This window comes from Chlamydotis macqueenii, chromosome 2, assembly GCF_036417535.1.
Source record: "Chlamydotis macqueenii isolate bChlMac1 chromosome 2, bChlMac1.mat, whole genome shotgun sequence".
In the NCBI taxonomy this organism is placed as follows: domain Eukaryota; kingdom Metazoa; phylum Chordata; class Aves; order Otidiformes; family Otididae; genus Chlamydotis; species Chlamydotis macqueenii.
Window position 1 is genome coordinate 48,302,514 of NC_141557.1, and position 14,972 is coordinate 48,317,485.

Consider the following 14,972-nt stretch of genomic DNA (forward strand, 5'->3'; position numbering starts at 1 on the left):
TGCCTGTTCCCTTTGCCACATTCTTCCCCTTGCAGTTGTTCTGAATGTTAAATTCTGTAACAGAACAGTCATCTTTTAACCTGTCCACATGGCGAAAACATAACAGGTTAGGAACATCTACCACAATAAGATGATCCATTATTTTTTTTCTGTTGAACAATAATTTCACTTATTTAAAACATCCTGACATCTCAGTATTCCTGACCTGAAGCAAATGGTCAAGCATGTTTATAAATACAAAGAGAAATTATTTTGCCTAAAGGGGAGGAGAAGAAACAGTGGCACATTTACACAGTCTGGAAAACTGAATACACAGGCAGTAAACGGAAACAAATAAAAGGCAGCAATCTCTTCTACACACCTGTTTATGTAAAGATGCCTACCTCACAAACACACATTTGGCCTTGTAAACTCCTGTAAGCTCTTTTCTGCAATTTCTTCAAAAAAAAAAATTAAAAAACAAAACCCACAAATTGCAGATACAACAAAGAAAGTTACACATGGCAAGGTGTTAAAGTTCAACCCTCAAAACAGTCCAGTCTTTCCCATTGCTGACATTCTGCAGATGCATGAAGTATGAGATTCAAGATTAAGCAAATAAATTTGTCCACAAGAAGACAGACAATTAGCGTGTCCAGTCAACTTGCTCAAAAAGCCAACTATGATTATTAGTATCCCAGCAGCCCAGAAAAAGCTTGCAGAGCTGTGTCAGAGGTGATGTACACAAGGCTCTACTACCACAGCCTAGTCTCCTAAGCACGCATGCCAAACAACTCAAACTGATCATCTTTCTAATTATGCCAGATCTGCCTGGCTTGCCTACTTCAACTGATTCATAGAAAACCAAGCCCATCTATTTACAAGTCTATGTTATAATTTTAGCCTCAATGACTCTGCACGATTACACTAACATTGGAGTAAATAAAAACATAGCACTACTGCCAAAGAATAGAACCAACACACAATCAAAATAGAAAGATTATGGGTGAACAAGCAACAATGAACAGTAAATATTATTAATCTGATATCAGGCTGAGAGCCATAGCAAAAAAAGATACCAAACTGATATGAAGCAGTAAGGCGTAATAAATCAACCACACTAATCATTAACTACTTACACATGGTTATCTTAGTTATCTTACTATTTTTAGCAAACTATTTTTTTTTTTTTCACAAAATGTACAAAGAAGAGCCAGTCTGATAACACTAATAACGTTGGGAGAAATATTTAAATTGGAGAACCACTGCTAAAAATTTTCACTGCACAGAGATTCAAAACAGCTTTGCAGCAGAAAATGAAGATGATCAGTATGTTTTTTCTCCACATACTCATTATGTCATTTTGTTTACAGAATACGGAAAAAATAAATTAACATGTAACAACTGCAATTCGTTGTAAAAATATGGTAGTTTATTAGCTTTAAAACAGTTGCCATTTTCCTTTACTACCTTAAAAACATTTATTAGGAGTGAAGATAAACTTCATTTCTTGTAATACGTTACTTAACTCTTCAGCTGCTGTTAGCAAAGCAAAGTTGAAGCTATCTACCACTTACAGTTTTCTTAGCTCTCATTTATCTCCTGATAACTGGAAATCTGTCAAGTAGTTCTTGATCTTTAGAAATAATTGCTACCAATGAAAATAATCCCAGAGACAGAACTGTGAAACAGCTACTTAAATCTTTATGTGGAAAATCCTCACAAAATAAAACTAACTATGGTATGAATAATTATACAGAAACCCTATTTTAATAAAGTATCACACACGAAAGCTTCAATGGTTCCATCCAAAGACTTATGTTGCTACCTGGAATTAACTACAGGAAGAAAAAAAACCTACCTTCAGATACAACTTGGTTTTGAGTTTAGTAACAGCAGTCTAATATATAAAATATATATGCTAGTTTTCTCTTTTAAAAGAGATAACAAACCTTGATAATACTTCTAAAGTTGAACTATATTGTAGACTTTATCAGTTGATAATCTTCTAAAAAAAATGCAATAGAGCCAAGAACATCAAAGCAGACACAAGAACTATTCTGCTTTCTTAAAAGCTGAAAAATCTAATCTATAGCAACATATAAGTTTCTTATATGATTACATTTTCTATTACACAGTAAGACAAAAAGATGTGTTGCTACATCCTTCCTTTTTGTAAAAAAAAAAAAAAAAAAAAAAAAACCAAAAACAACTCATAGCTTTGAAGTCAGAAGTAAGCTTTGAACTTAACTAGCAATCTTTAAGGTAAATAAAATTATTTAAATTAATATCTTAAATATCAGCCTATATTTCAGAACTTAAGCTGAGTTGAGTCTGTGTGTTTCTCCTCCCTTCCAGTATTTTATCTCCCTTCTCACATCAGTTTTCTACTTGTGATCATTCAGTTATCAAGTCTCATGGACAACTTCAGCAGCAAAACGTTAAAACACAAACACCAGCAAAAGGTTTATCTGTCCAGGCTCTCTCATCAATTTTCTGTGGGTATACCTTACCTCCTCCTAGTATCTGGCTGTACAGAATAGGCAAGATATCCCAGCATGTGATAGCTGTGGTATGCTTGCTCCAGTAAGACACAAAATGACCCATTTAATAAGACAGAGAAAGCCCCTGCATTCACCCTCCTTAAACTGTGTCTAGAATCTCTTGCATTTGTTGCAAAAGACTACCAAAAACAATCAGTACAATCCACAACAAAAGGATTAAAAAAAAAAGAAAAACATCTGCATGCCATCCTGATCCAGTCTTTCCTCCCTATAGCAAGTTTGCACTCCCAATCCAAGCAAGAACTTGCACAGCATGCCAAAATTGAATCAGACCTATGCCGCAAGTCTTCTTTCTGGTTCCTAATGCAAATAGTTTCAGAAGATAGTAACAGAAAACTGACAGAGACAGGATTCCACTCAGTTCCAACTGCACATAATATATATACCTAGTTTTGGGTTTATTTCAGTCATCTTCCTGCTCTGCTGACTTCAGCCTGATGCTAAATGATAAAGAAAGAGATCATATCTGTGATGCTAGTAGTATGGTAAGAGAACGTGCATTTGCCAATTATAGATATAGACTTCAGACTATTCTAGAGAGTCTGTTCAAAGAAGGTTGTAAAAAAGAAATCAGACATAATAATTCAAGGAAATATTGTTGAAAGTACAAGAAAATTATTGCATCTACCAATTCTGTCAGTAGCCCCCTTGTCACATACTGAAATTCCTGGGCTGAGAAACTACCTTGCAACAAGTTCCATTTGTTTTCTTCTGAGTTGTTTCTGCTTGCAATCATTTTGCAAATAGATTACTGAAAGCAAAGTTAACTTGTCAATACAATGGACAAAATCTCCCATTGATTATTTTGGGACAAAGAGATGGGTTGAACTTCTTCACCTTCAGATATTTGCATATAGACAAAGTTTCTGAATAAAAGAAAAGAAACTGACTACAGCAAACAAAAAAGTCTCTTAACATAAACTTCTCTTTATGTTAAAGTCAACCACTACCTAGCCTCTATGCAGGCAACACACATAGATGATTGAGAGACCACTGTTGTGGTTTATGCTAGGATAAACTAAAGAAAAATTAATTACTACTCAATAATTGAATTCATGTGGCAGAGTTCGGATGTTTATTGCCTCTGTGATAGGAATTATTGTTAATGCACAGAACAACATACAAGAGCTGTGTTCTCTGGTTTCCCCAAAACCAGTTTATAATAATCCAATATTTTTAATCACGTTTTTATTCTTACCTCAGCCTTTCCTCTTCTTTCTTGCGAAGGCTGAAATCTCGCTGAACCACCTGAAGCACATGCTCTGCTTCTTCATCAGTCAAACCAGAAAGATCCAGTTTTCTCCCCATTATATACTCTGTCCTGGATATGAGTAACTATGAGGAATATCTGAAATCAGAAAAAAAAAAAAAAAAAAAGGCAAAATAAATTGAAAGCACTGATATTTTTCACAAGTGTGTTGAAATCGCAGGCATATGTGCCTAACAAAGACAGTTGCTGCCATAAATATGAGAAAAAAATTATTCGTTTCAGAATTATTTTTCAAGTTCCACGTGCTGAAAGAAATCCCTCCCATTTAAAAAAAAAATGCCAAAGATAAATTATTTAGAATATTAAACAATATTAAGGGAAGACCTCAGCACTGCCCTCAACAAGAAACTAAGGTGAAATCAGGTTTAGACCTTTCTTAATATTTTATGCCATGAGTTTGCAAAACGCAATCCCTGTAACCCTCAAAAATATTTCATACTACCAACTAAGAAACCAGGAATTATTTTAAAACACCATTAAAAAAAAAGTAAGCATATACATTTCAAATTCATTTCCCAGAGTGATTGGAAAGATTTAGATGTCAATATCACTACAACATCATTATTTTCCATTTCTGCGCATGACAATGGGGGAGAAAAAGTAGTAGTCAATGTTACGTGTGAACTGAAGGTACTATAGAGCTCGGTCCATTTATTTCATTAATGAATTATCAGAAATTTGTTCTAATTTATTTTCTCATTACTTTTACTAATTTTGTTGAATTCTAGTAAATTCAGCTATCAGTATTAATTGCCATAATTTGATTTATGTAATTTTTGGGCAATCATAAAGGTGTCCATCTCCACATTAAGTTATGGTTTCAGAAAAATCACACAGTTTTTGGAGCTCTATAAGCAGCTCCTAACAATGTATATAATAATTACGGACACACAAACGTTCCCACATTATACTGAAGAGGCAACTATTACTTCCTCTTTATCCATGATGAGTGTCAAGTGAATGAGGCTACGTAAAACGCGTAAGCTGGTTATGTCTCAAAAAACCACCTCTAAGCAACACTGCTACAGCATACAATTAAGTGCTCCAAATAGTACAGCAAGAAGTAGCATGGGGTTAAAAAAAAAGTCACCTTTATTTTCTAAACATAACAGTTCATTTGGGGTAACAGTTTTAAAACAGAGGGAGGTAGATTCAGATTAGATATCAGGAAAAAATTTTTTACAACGAGAGTGGTAGAACACAGGAACAGGTTGCCCAGAGAGGTGGTGGATGCCCCATCCCTGGAAACGTTCAAGGCCAGGTTGAATGGGGCTCTGAGCAACCTGGTCTAGGGGAAGATGTCCCTGCTTCTTGCAGGGGGGTTGGACTAGATGACCTTTGAAAGTCCCTTCCAACCCTAACCATTCTATGATTCTATGATTTGTTACTTAGATGATGATGGGGGATATGGTTGGTTGGTTTTTTTGTTTGATTTTTGTGATGTGGTTTGGTTTTTTGTTTGGTTGTTTTTTTTTTAATATAGTATTTACCTTCCTCCAACCATCTGGTTACAGTTCTTCAAACTGAAAAAAATCCACATGGAAGGAGGGTAGTGCTTATTTTTTCTATTTTGGTTAGGCTGTCAACGAAGTTTAGAATACACTGGTCATTCAAGGAAACAACACTTCCAACAAAAATAAGCAGATGGGACAGAAGCTTAGATGAAATCAAGATTGCAAGATCCACCCAGTGAGACACACACTTACCATACAGCTAACAAAAGTCGTAATGGAAGAGCATGTTCTGGCTTGACTCTGGGTCTACTAAGGAAGCTATCAACAAGTTAATAAAGGCTACAAAAACGTACTTCTAAATAAAATTACCCAGATTTTTGTAGAAAAAAAAAGTGCTACAGAAACAAAGAACTACATATAGTCTTCACTAATCCCACTTGCAAGGCCAAGAATGTACATTAAAACTAAAGGCTGGCTAAAATACAGTGAGGAACATCTGGCAAGATTTCCTTCCATCCCACACACATAAATCTTCCTGAAGTTTTCACCAGAACATTAAGATTTTCCCCTGTCCCTTCACAGTCCTTGTACCAAAGCCTCACTGGACATTGGCAAGCATAAGAAGCTATGAGACAGGGCTTACTTGGGGTTACGCTTACATGTTGTGGCTCAAAGACAGAACAAGCAGTGTCCTAGAACAAGTTCCTCCCTTCAGGTTTTGGGATACCTGTTCAGCTCTTGTCACGCAAAGCGCTTCAGTACAAAGGACTCTCCAACTTTCTAAAAGCATGGAAGGGCTTCAGTACAGGAAAAATATCTGCAGGGAAGTAAGCAGACTTTTACAAATAACTTTTTTTCACATCCATACACTTTATGGGAGAAACACAGGACACAAACTAAAAGGAAATAAAACCATTTTAAGCAATTGCTGGAGCCAGCAGGGACACCTGCATGGTAGGGCTACAGTTGTCTGAGACATAGGATGACGAAGATACTGGGAGATCAAAGATGCCATTCCAGTTGTTCTTGAGCATCAAGCTAACAACTGTAATTAACACTGTCATAGTAAGTTCTCCCTTCAGGTCTTCATCAAAATGTTTTTTGAAACTTTGTCAAAATTAATATTTTTTTTTTTCACATATACAAACTGTGATCCATCAGCAAAGAAAATCACCCCTTCGATTCAGCTGCCATTGCCGATTGTAAGCATATATTAGAAGGGGGAAATCTGGGGTTATGTGGGCAGCCCCACCACCTTTGATTTTTTGGGGTCAGCAAAGACAATTTCAAGTATACATATACCTTAGAATCACCACTGACAAACTTTTGATTTTTAGGTTATTTACCTATACGTCTCAGTCTACATTCCAATATTCCATTGATCTCTAAGGAACTTGCAGTTTTTCCCCCAGGATATAATCTTTCATCATATTACTAAAATCACCTCTGATCTGGGAGTATCACAGCAGTCTATAAATATTTATAAACAATGCTCTATTTTTTTTTTTCAGTAGATCCAGATTATGCCTTTTGGAAATACACAACGAAAAAAGTTACATTCAACGGAAAAAAAAAAAAAAAAAAAACCAAACAACAACAACATAGTTTCTCAGCCTAAAATAACATCTAGCCCCAACTGAAATAAATTCCATGATGCTGTTCAGATGTTTGCCTTCATGAGTAATACTCCTTTGCTAAATATCAAACTGAATGAAAAGTCTAAGCTTTCAGAGACATTACAAAGAATAATACCATTCCCTAAAAAACTTTTGCTTAACAAATTAACACATTGTAACAGGAAAGCCTAGGCTTACAATACATGATTGAGTATTGAGTAATACTCTAATCTTAATACTTCTTTTACAGTCAGTTTTAAAATCTAATTAAAACTTCCACATCAAAAACATTTCTTGAATTTAAACTTTTCAAAAACAACAAAAAAAAATCCAAAACTCTAAGCCACAAAAACCTCACAGAACAACAAGCAAACTAAACGTTTTTCAAGAACTGCAAGCAATGCTTCTGAATTTCAAAACAGACAAGAGCATCAATACAAGAAATGAGGGCAAGTAGTAAGTGTCTTAGTCACTCATATGACAGCTAAGCTGTTTGGACTTGCAGCCTCAGCAGAAGATTAGCATTACAGGAGGGTGGGGAGAAAGTCCACAAACTCTTTTTTTTTTTTTTTTTAAAGTACCAACTAACATTTAAAATAGATTCTCTGCTTGACAAAGAGAGACATTACAAAGTTAATTATCCAAATGGTCACACTGAGTATTGTACAATATAAACATCTTAGTTTATGCTGTAGAGAAGACATCAGCACTAGCAAGGCTGTATCTGGCATGCTGAATCCAGTTTCGGCTCCCCGGTACAAGAGAGAGATGAACTTACTGGAGTGATTCCAGCTCAAGGCCACAAAGATGATTAAGGGACCGGAGCATCTTTTATAAGAGGTGATGCTCGGATTGCTCAGTCTGGAGAAGAGAAGGCTCGGGGTGGCTATAGAGTGTATATCTGGAAGAGATCCCTCCAACACCCTGGCACTGCAAACAGGAATATCATACAGTTCTTTCCATTTCTAAGCCAATTTTTAATTGCGATTTTACCTGTTTTCACAATACAGTATCATGCAATGTTATGATCTGCAATGATACTTGAAGAGTCAATATCACAAACTCCTTTGACCCAGCTATTCACAAATGAAATACTTCATATAAAATACTTCTCCCTCACACGTTCTCGGCTTTAGTCACCAAACTAAATACCAGAGCTTTTCTACTCTGTTCTGCTACTCCACCACTTCCAATATTTTCCAGGTAGAAAACTGAGAAGAAAAAAACCTTCTAGTAATTATACCTTTGATTCTGTTGCCAATGAACTCATATTTACTTACTTCAGCAGACTGTCAGGACCTAAATAATCCTGCTCTGTCTTGTCACTATAGTTTGGTATTTGACCAACTTTTGCAGAAGTCTTTTAGTATCTGAACAAATTTTTTGTATAATCTTATTGGTGAACATTTCACCCTTTTAAATTGTACAACAAGATAGTACTCTTTCTCAGCCAAAAAGGAAGACAAGCACTTTGTTCACAGCAGAGCTCCTTCAGCACATCTCATATTTTGAAAAAGGTTCTGTTTAATGAACATCTCAAAGAAATTATCACATAGCCAGCACAAGGTCATTATGCTACATGTTTTTAATGTGAATGTCAAAGTCATTATGCTAAATGTTTTTAATGTGAATGTCACACAATATATATCATTTATATGTCACACATTTTATTTGGTGACAAAAACAAGGTCTGAGAGTTGAAAGTGTAAAGGGGCTTCCTGTGTTGTGAATTATGGCAACACACTTGAACAAAACAGACTTTAGCCAAAATAAAACATTCAAAGAAAATTTCTGTCCAAAATAATTTATACTACAGCTAGCACATAATTAAGTCTAAAATGTGGCATAATTACCACTGGTCACAAATTTCTTAACCTATTTTAAACTCCAAGAAATCCAGGTGCTGCAGTAAGCAGCATTGCGGATATTCTTCCATTTTCGCGGGAAATAAACTAGTGTCCCAAAATAACAAGAGAGAAAAGATACTGATCAGAAACACAAAGCCATCTCTTCAGATGAAAAATTAAATACAGCCCAACTGACTTGAATATGAGGACTTTATCTGCTGTAATATATTTTATGTAAGATGCAAGACAAAGATCTCAAAGAGGATGTTATTCTTTGTACCCACACTGATTTTAAATGAGATTTACTGCACATATTTCCTGGTCTATAAACAAAGCAGAAAATTATCTTCCTTTCAGCCTTGTACTAATTTTATGTGAGATTTGTTTAGAAAACTGAACAGTTTACAGGTTCCGGAACAAAGTTACATTTGTTTCACTGGGGGGTGGGGGCGGGAAGCAGCAGGTTTTTAAAAGAACCATGAAGCTCATTCTGTTCCGTCTGGGAGAAGTGATCCGTATTAATGCAAGTTATTGCCATAATTGTGCATATTTCCTGCCTAGAAGAGAGTCAGGACATACTATAATAGGGAAAATTGTAAATTCTGAAGGTCAAAGGTTAACATCGTGTGTTTCTAAATCCTAACCTATTTTTAAAATAAACAGGAGTTCCATATTCTTCTTACTTCCACGTCTTACGTTATTTTAAGCAGTGAATATGAAACAGCAGAAGTACAAATGCTCCACTGAAGTCATGTTTTAGTTAAAAAAGAATGTCATTTCTCACCTAAGGATGGTGCCCTTCCAGAATCAGAACACAGCACATTAAACTGTTTCTATAAACTACAAACTATTTTATTTAAATAGAAAATAAAGTTGTTTTTACAGAAAAAAAAAAGATTGCACTGGAGGACGTAATTTGTCACCTACCTTCCACAGATTAAAAAAAAATATGTATCATTAAAAAGAGAATCTTCATAGTAAGTCATAATCATTTTATACCTATGTATCAGGCCTACAACTGACAAACAAGCATAAATCCCGGTGGGAATTCAAAATGTGATATAAAAGCCAAATTCATTGACCAGCATAATCTTCTCACTGGTAACAGTGAACTCCTAGAGGAAAGGCTCATCCAGAATTCGGCGCTGCAGTTGCTAAAGATCATAGGTCATCTAGCATATACTGTTAGCAGTATTTCACTGTCATTGGCTTTCTAGTTACTGTATCCTCTCATTTTACTTCAGTCTCATCTTCCACAGTTTATGCTGAATTTAGGCAAATCATGTTCAGCTCTATTTTCCTCTATTTAGTAGCAACTGTCTCATGGAAGAATGCGTAGTCGAGATGATGAGTCTGACAGTATTCTGACTGTGTGAGACTCACTGTTACTCTTCGCAAAATGAGGAAGACTGCTTAGAGTGGAAAAAAAAAAAACAAAACAAAATTGGAGCGGTAACACCCCGACACGCAATTGCATCTTGGCTGATTAGCCTCTTTTCCATGTGCCTTCAACCTAAAGCATGAAATGCAGCTTGTTACTGCAACAGACTGCCAACAACCTGAAGGTGAATCATCACAGGTTGGGGAGAAACCAGCATGTGCAGTTAGGGCATGCAACTGATCCTGAAGAGCCCAACATAATCAGATTTGTACGTCTGTAAGCACAAGAATTCAAAGGCTTCCCTTCTGGATGCCCAACTTGCAAAGCGGGGCTCAGAGCTTACTGCTGTGTACCCAAGGCTTCCTGCACAAACAGAACAGCAGCCACTGAACAGACTCATGTGCCTGCACAGAATCACAGAATAGTTTGGGTTGGAAGGGACCTTTAAAGGTCATCCTTCCTCCACCTTCTCATCAAAACCTAAACCAGAACACATCTGCCAAATCAGTCTTCACGCTGTACTTTGTAAGCTAGAGCCAGCATGAAGAAAATACTCAACAAAAAGCCTGTTTGTATTCCTACCTCTCTCCTCAGTGTTAGCTCAAGAGTGAGGACTGCAAAAATACTTGCACTCACCTGTGTTGCACCACACATGCCACATCCTTCTCCAGAGACACCTGTCAGTCTCAGCATTTTACAATCAATGGCACTCAAATGAGCTACACAGATTGAAGGGAGATGAAAGAAACAGCAAATCCTTCTGATTTCCTTCAAAGAATCGATGGCAGTTTCTATTTCATTTTAAGAGGCAGACAGAAAAGGGAGCACTCACTTTATCTGCCTAACAGTCTAATGTGTGCACCAGAAAAAGGATCAGGTTCAGTGGCACGTTAAGCCTGGAAAGGCTCAAATATTTATCTCCTTCCTTGTGGAAGAGTATATGAGAGAACACAACTCAGGATATTCCTGTGCAGATCCTTATTTTGGATGCCAACATCCCATTTACTATAAGGTGTGAAGAAACTGAATGATACGGAATGTCCACTACCATATCAGCTGCAGAGCAACATGTGACAAGTATGTGTTTTAAAGTTAAATTCTTTCCCCAGTACCCAGGGCATTCACTATTTGTAAGACTAGCTAGAGAGGAGCATCCTACAGATAACAGTCAACAAACTAAGAAAGAAAACACAGGTCCAGCAAGATAACTCTTGCAAGTTCAAGATGCCAAAGCACCACTACTGCATAAAGGGGTGCTAAGGCTTCTCATCAGAGTCATTCACACCTTTAGTCTGGGACAGTAGACATTGACAGAAAAAGTGAAGCTTTTGTAAAACCTCTAACAGCTCTGGAAGCAATCCATATTTTACATCTGTATATGAATTTAATTTTGCATTTTAATCATACAGGCAAAGGGTTATGATAAATTAAGAATCTCATCATAACTTGAAAGCCATATTGTGATCAACCCATGCAAACTACCAAAGCAAACAGCTAAGTGAATTGCTTGACTGCTACCAGAACACCCATAATATAAAATCCAACCAATATGCAAACACTCCACAGGCATACTTAAAATATCCTACACAATAAAATGGATTTTTTCCCCCACAACATATGTTGCATTAATTGATATCCTGCATCCTTCTTACTATCTCCCATCAGCACACCCTTAAGTTTGATCCAAGAACTAACCTTTGACTGAGAGAATCTTTCTGCAGGACTAGGACAGAGACAGAAATTCTATTTTTAGAGGTAAGAAAATGCTTCCAACAGCAGTTGCCGCAATGAGGCAGTACTCTCTAGTGCTGCCAGATGTGAAAACAAATTTAACATGGTAAATCACTGCTAATTCAAACCACTGACAGGAAACTCCACTTCAAATTACTGAATTTTACGAATTAGCAAGTAAATGAACAAAGTAAAAACCAAAAATAATGTCATAAGACTGTGCCTTCCGCATTCACTCTGACACCTGCAAAGTGCTTCTAACCCTGATTTACGCTAGAACAAGCAAGAATCATAAGAGGTACAATAATAAAGAGTCACAGCTGTAACGCCACATGTCCCATTTCGCTGAGACTTAGCGATGAGCTGTAGTTGCTTGACACACAACTTACATGCCATGCGTGGAAAAAAGGGTTTCAGAAGCAGGTTGTCTTTGAATTGTTTATCTAAACATTTGTTAAGTGACATAAAACATAAGTAAAACGGAGCCAGAGCTGTAGAAAGCCTCTGAAAACTAAACTAGGAGCTAAGTTCATCTGTCATGCGGGGGAGTTAATGGATTAGTTTGTTGATACTGGGACCTACTCTACACTGTGCTTAGAAGGGGCTCTGCTTTGGACCCAGGCTTGGCTACTTTTTTTTTTTTTACATTGACATTGCATGACACGGAGACAATCTGAGCCCTGGATAGCAAACACAAACACAACCTGGATCCCAAGTTTATACAAACAAGGAACTTTCACACTGAAGCACAAAACACAGGCACTTTCTGGAGTTCAAAGGCCAACTTCACTGTCAGGTTTTGACTGCTAGTTCACTCACATCTGGATGCAAACTGGAGAAGCCTCACAGCTCCTTTTGTTTTAACTAGAGAACCAAAGCAGTTCATGCTCTTACAGGTTTAGAGAAACATCCAGCCAGCGCAGACACCTTTTTGAGTCCCACAGAAATTCTTATTTGATCAACTTAAGTTAAGCAACCATCTCTGGTAACTAGCTAGGATTCCTCTGTGCCTTATTAATTTCTTTTTTAAAGTAGCTCCCTGTATTAGGGCCCACTCTTAAAGAAAGAAGTAGCGTTACCAGTACACTGAAATAGCATGCCTCTTTGATGAGTCTACAAGAACATCCCTTTTACAAAAAAAAAAATATTCCTGTTTCTACGCCTCTACATTAGCTTAACCCATTTTTTAGATTTGCAGTATCCATCATAATAGGCCTTCTGGACCTTGATACAACATTGACACCAACTTGTTCCTCAACCAAAAGCACAATCTTAGGTATTCGTCACCTACCACAACTACATAGATGACACATTTCCATGGAGGAGGTGCATTTCACTTAATCATATGTGGAACATGAGTCCACAGTATTTCATCTATTGATTCTCCTCTTTTCAACCTGTGATATTACCTTGGAGCAGGAATCTGAAGCCTCATCATTAAACATCAGAAGAGAAGTGGAGGGTGGAATAATCAGGCTGATCTTCCTCCAGAGGTGAACTGTTTTCTTCTCATTTGGGACTGAATGCATTACTTTTGCGCTTGTGGGGATTAACATATGGACATTTTTAGATCAAGCCCAACCGAGATTGTTAAAAACCAACATCACCAGACTATACCTTTTAGAATCTTCCCCAAATTCTTTCAGTTATTTTTAAAATGGTTTAAACTATAGTTTAACTTAAATCTAATTCATGGTCTGTCAAACAAATGTCAAAGCACTTATGACAGCTAGATGCAAGCATTGAGATAACTTCAAGAAAGGTACACCAAGCACTCCTGGGGATGACCACTGAGGGGCAGAGGGATCATTTTCCTTAAGGGGAAAAGAAGGAATCAACCTCTTGCAAGACTGACAATGCTTAGAAAAATAGATACACTCTGCAACTAGAGGTATTTCAGGACAGGGTCAGTTGCATCTCTGTCAACAGCACTTAAATCATATGCTGAACATCCACGCCATAGCAATTAATGATAATGGCACAAACCAGCACTTTTCTATTTGGATTGCCCTGTGACACAATATCCTGTTCACACAGCCCAAAAGGGACAGAAGAAAACCACATTAAAATGACCTTCTGTATCAGAAGTACCGTCTAAAAAGCAAAAAAGCTCTTCTCGTATTAGTTTCAGAAAAGGTAAAACTCCTCATTACAACTGCTGAACAGAAAATTTACTCCTTGAGTTGTAAGCATGTTTTGCTTTCTTTCCTTTTCAGATTATGTACTGTCTTCCTTCAAGAAACAAAAGTTGGTTTACAACTTCAGAGCCACATATTATTCTGCGTGGAGGCGGATGGAGGGTGTTGGGGAAAGGATTGTTTTGTTATTAAAAAACCCCAGGCTGTTGCCTGACTTCAAGACTCATTAAAGCCAGAGGGAATGCTATGGACTTTAATAGCCTTTGAATGAGGCTCTACACTTCAGATTGCTATCACAAGAAGAGACTACATCTCATTTTCTACAGTAAATTACCTCAGCACCCTTTAAACAGACTTGATCCAGAAACTATGGCTGCATTAAGTCACTTATCAATTTATTCTTCTCCATCAATAAGCAACAAACACTGCAATGAAGATTCCAGAAAGAGAAGATTTTTATAACTGCTGCACAGCAGAACCAGAGCTTGGGTCTTCAGCAGCACGACAGGCTAGAGTTTCCCTTCCCACCTGCCAGCCAGCGCCAGCAAAACTCAGGAAGACTACTTAATTGATTACCATGAGTCAACTTGAGACAATGCCATCGAAAGTGTCTCATCTTCGAGATTAATCTCCACAGTGGTTAGCTCCTCCACTTCAATAGCTGGTATTTTACTTGGAGGTGTACTTTGCCTTGAAGAATGCAAAATTAATTTCCTATAGTAATGCTGTATATCTTTAAACAACCATTAAATAGTAATAACTGCAATAATCTGAATACCAAGCACCAATATTAGTTTTTCTTTTATGATCATCAATTAATCAATAGGTAAATAAAGCATATAGGTAATAGGAAGTAACAAGAGGTCTTGTTTCCTTTACCTAGCTCACAGACTAATCGGTCAGTAAAAATTTGCAAGATAAGGGCTTTTGTTAGTATAACAGTCTTTAAAAAAAAAAAATATGCATTGCTGTTGAAATGCAATGCATATTGG

The 14,972-nt window shown here is 36.8% G+C and overlaps 1 protein-coding gene across 4 annotated transcripts in view; it reads right to left on the reverse strand.

The window, feature by feature from the left end:
* The window catches only part of MYRIP (myosin VIIA and Rab interacting protein), a 239,444-nt gene that overhangs the window by 221,286 nt on the left and 3,186 nt on the right, over nt 1–14,972 (reverse strand). For all 4 annotated transcript variants that reach the window (XM_086742861.1, XM_086742862.1, XM_086742864.1 and 1 more), the window contains exon 2: nt 3,742–3,891. In XM_086742861.1, coding sequence (XP_086598987.1) covers nt 3,742–3,851 — 110 coding nt within the window. In that variant the 5' untranslated portion in view covers nt 3,852–3,891. The remainder of the gene's footprint in view (nt 1–3,741; nt 3,892–14,972) is intronic.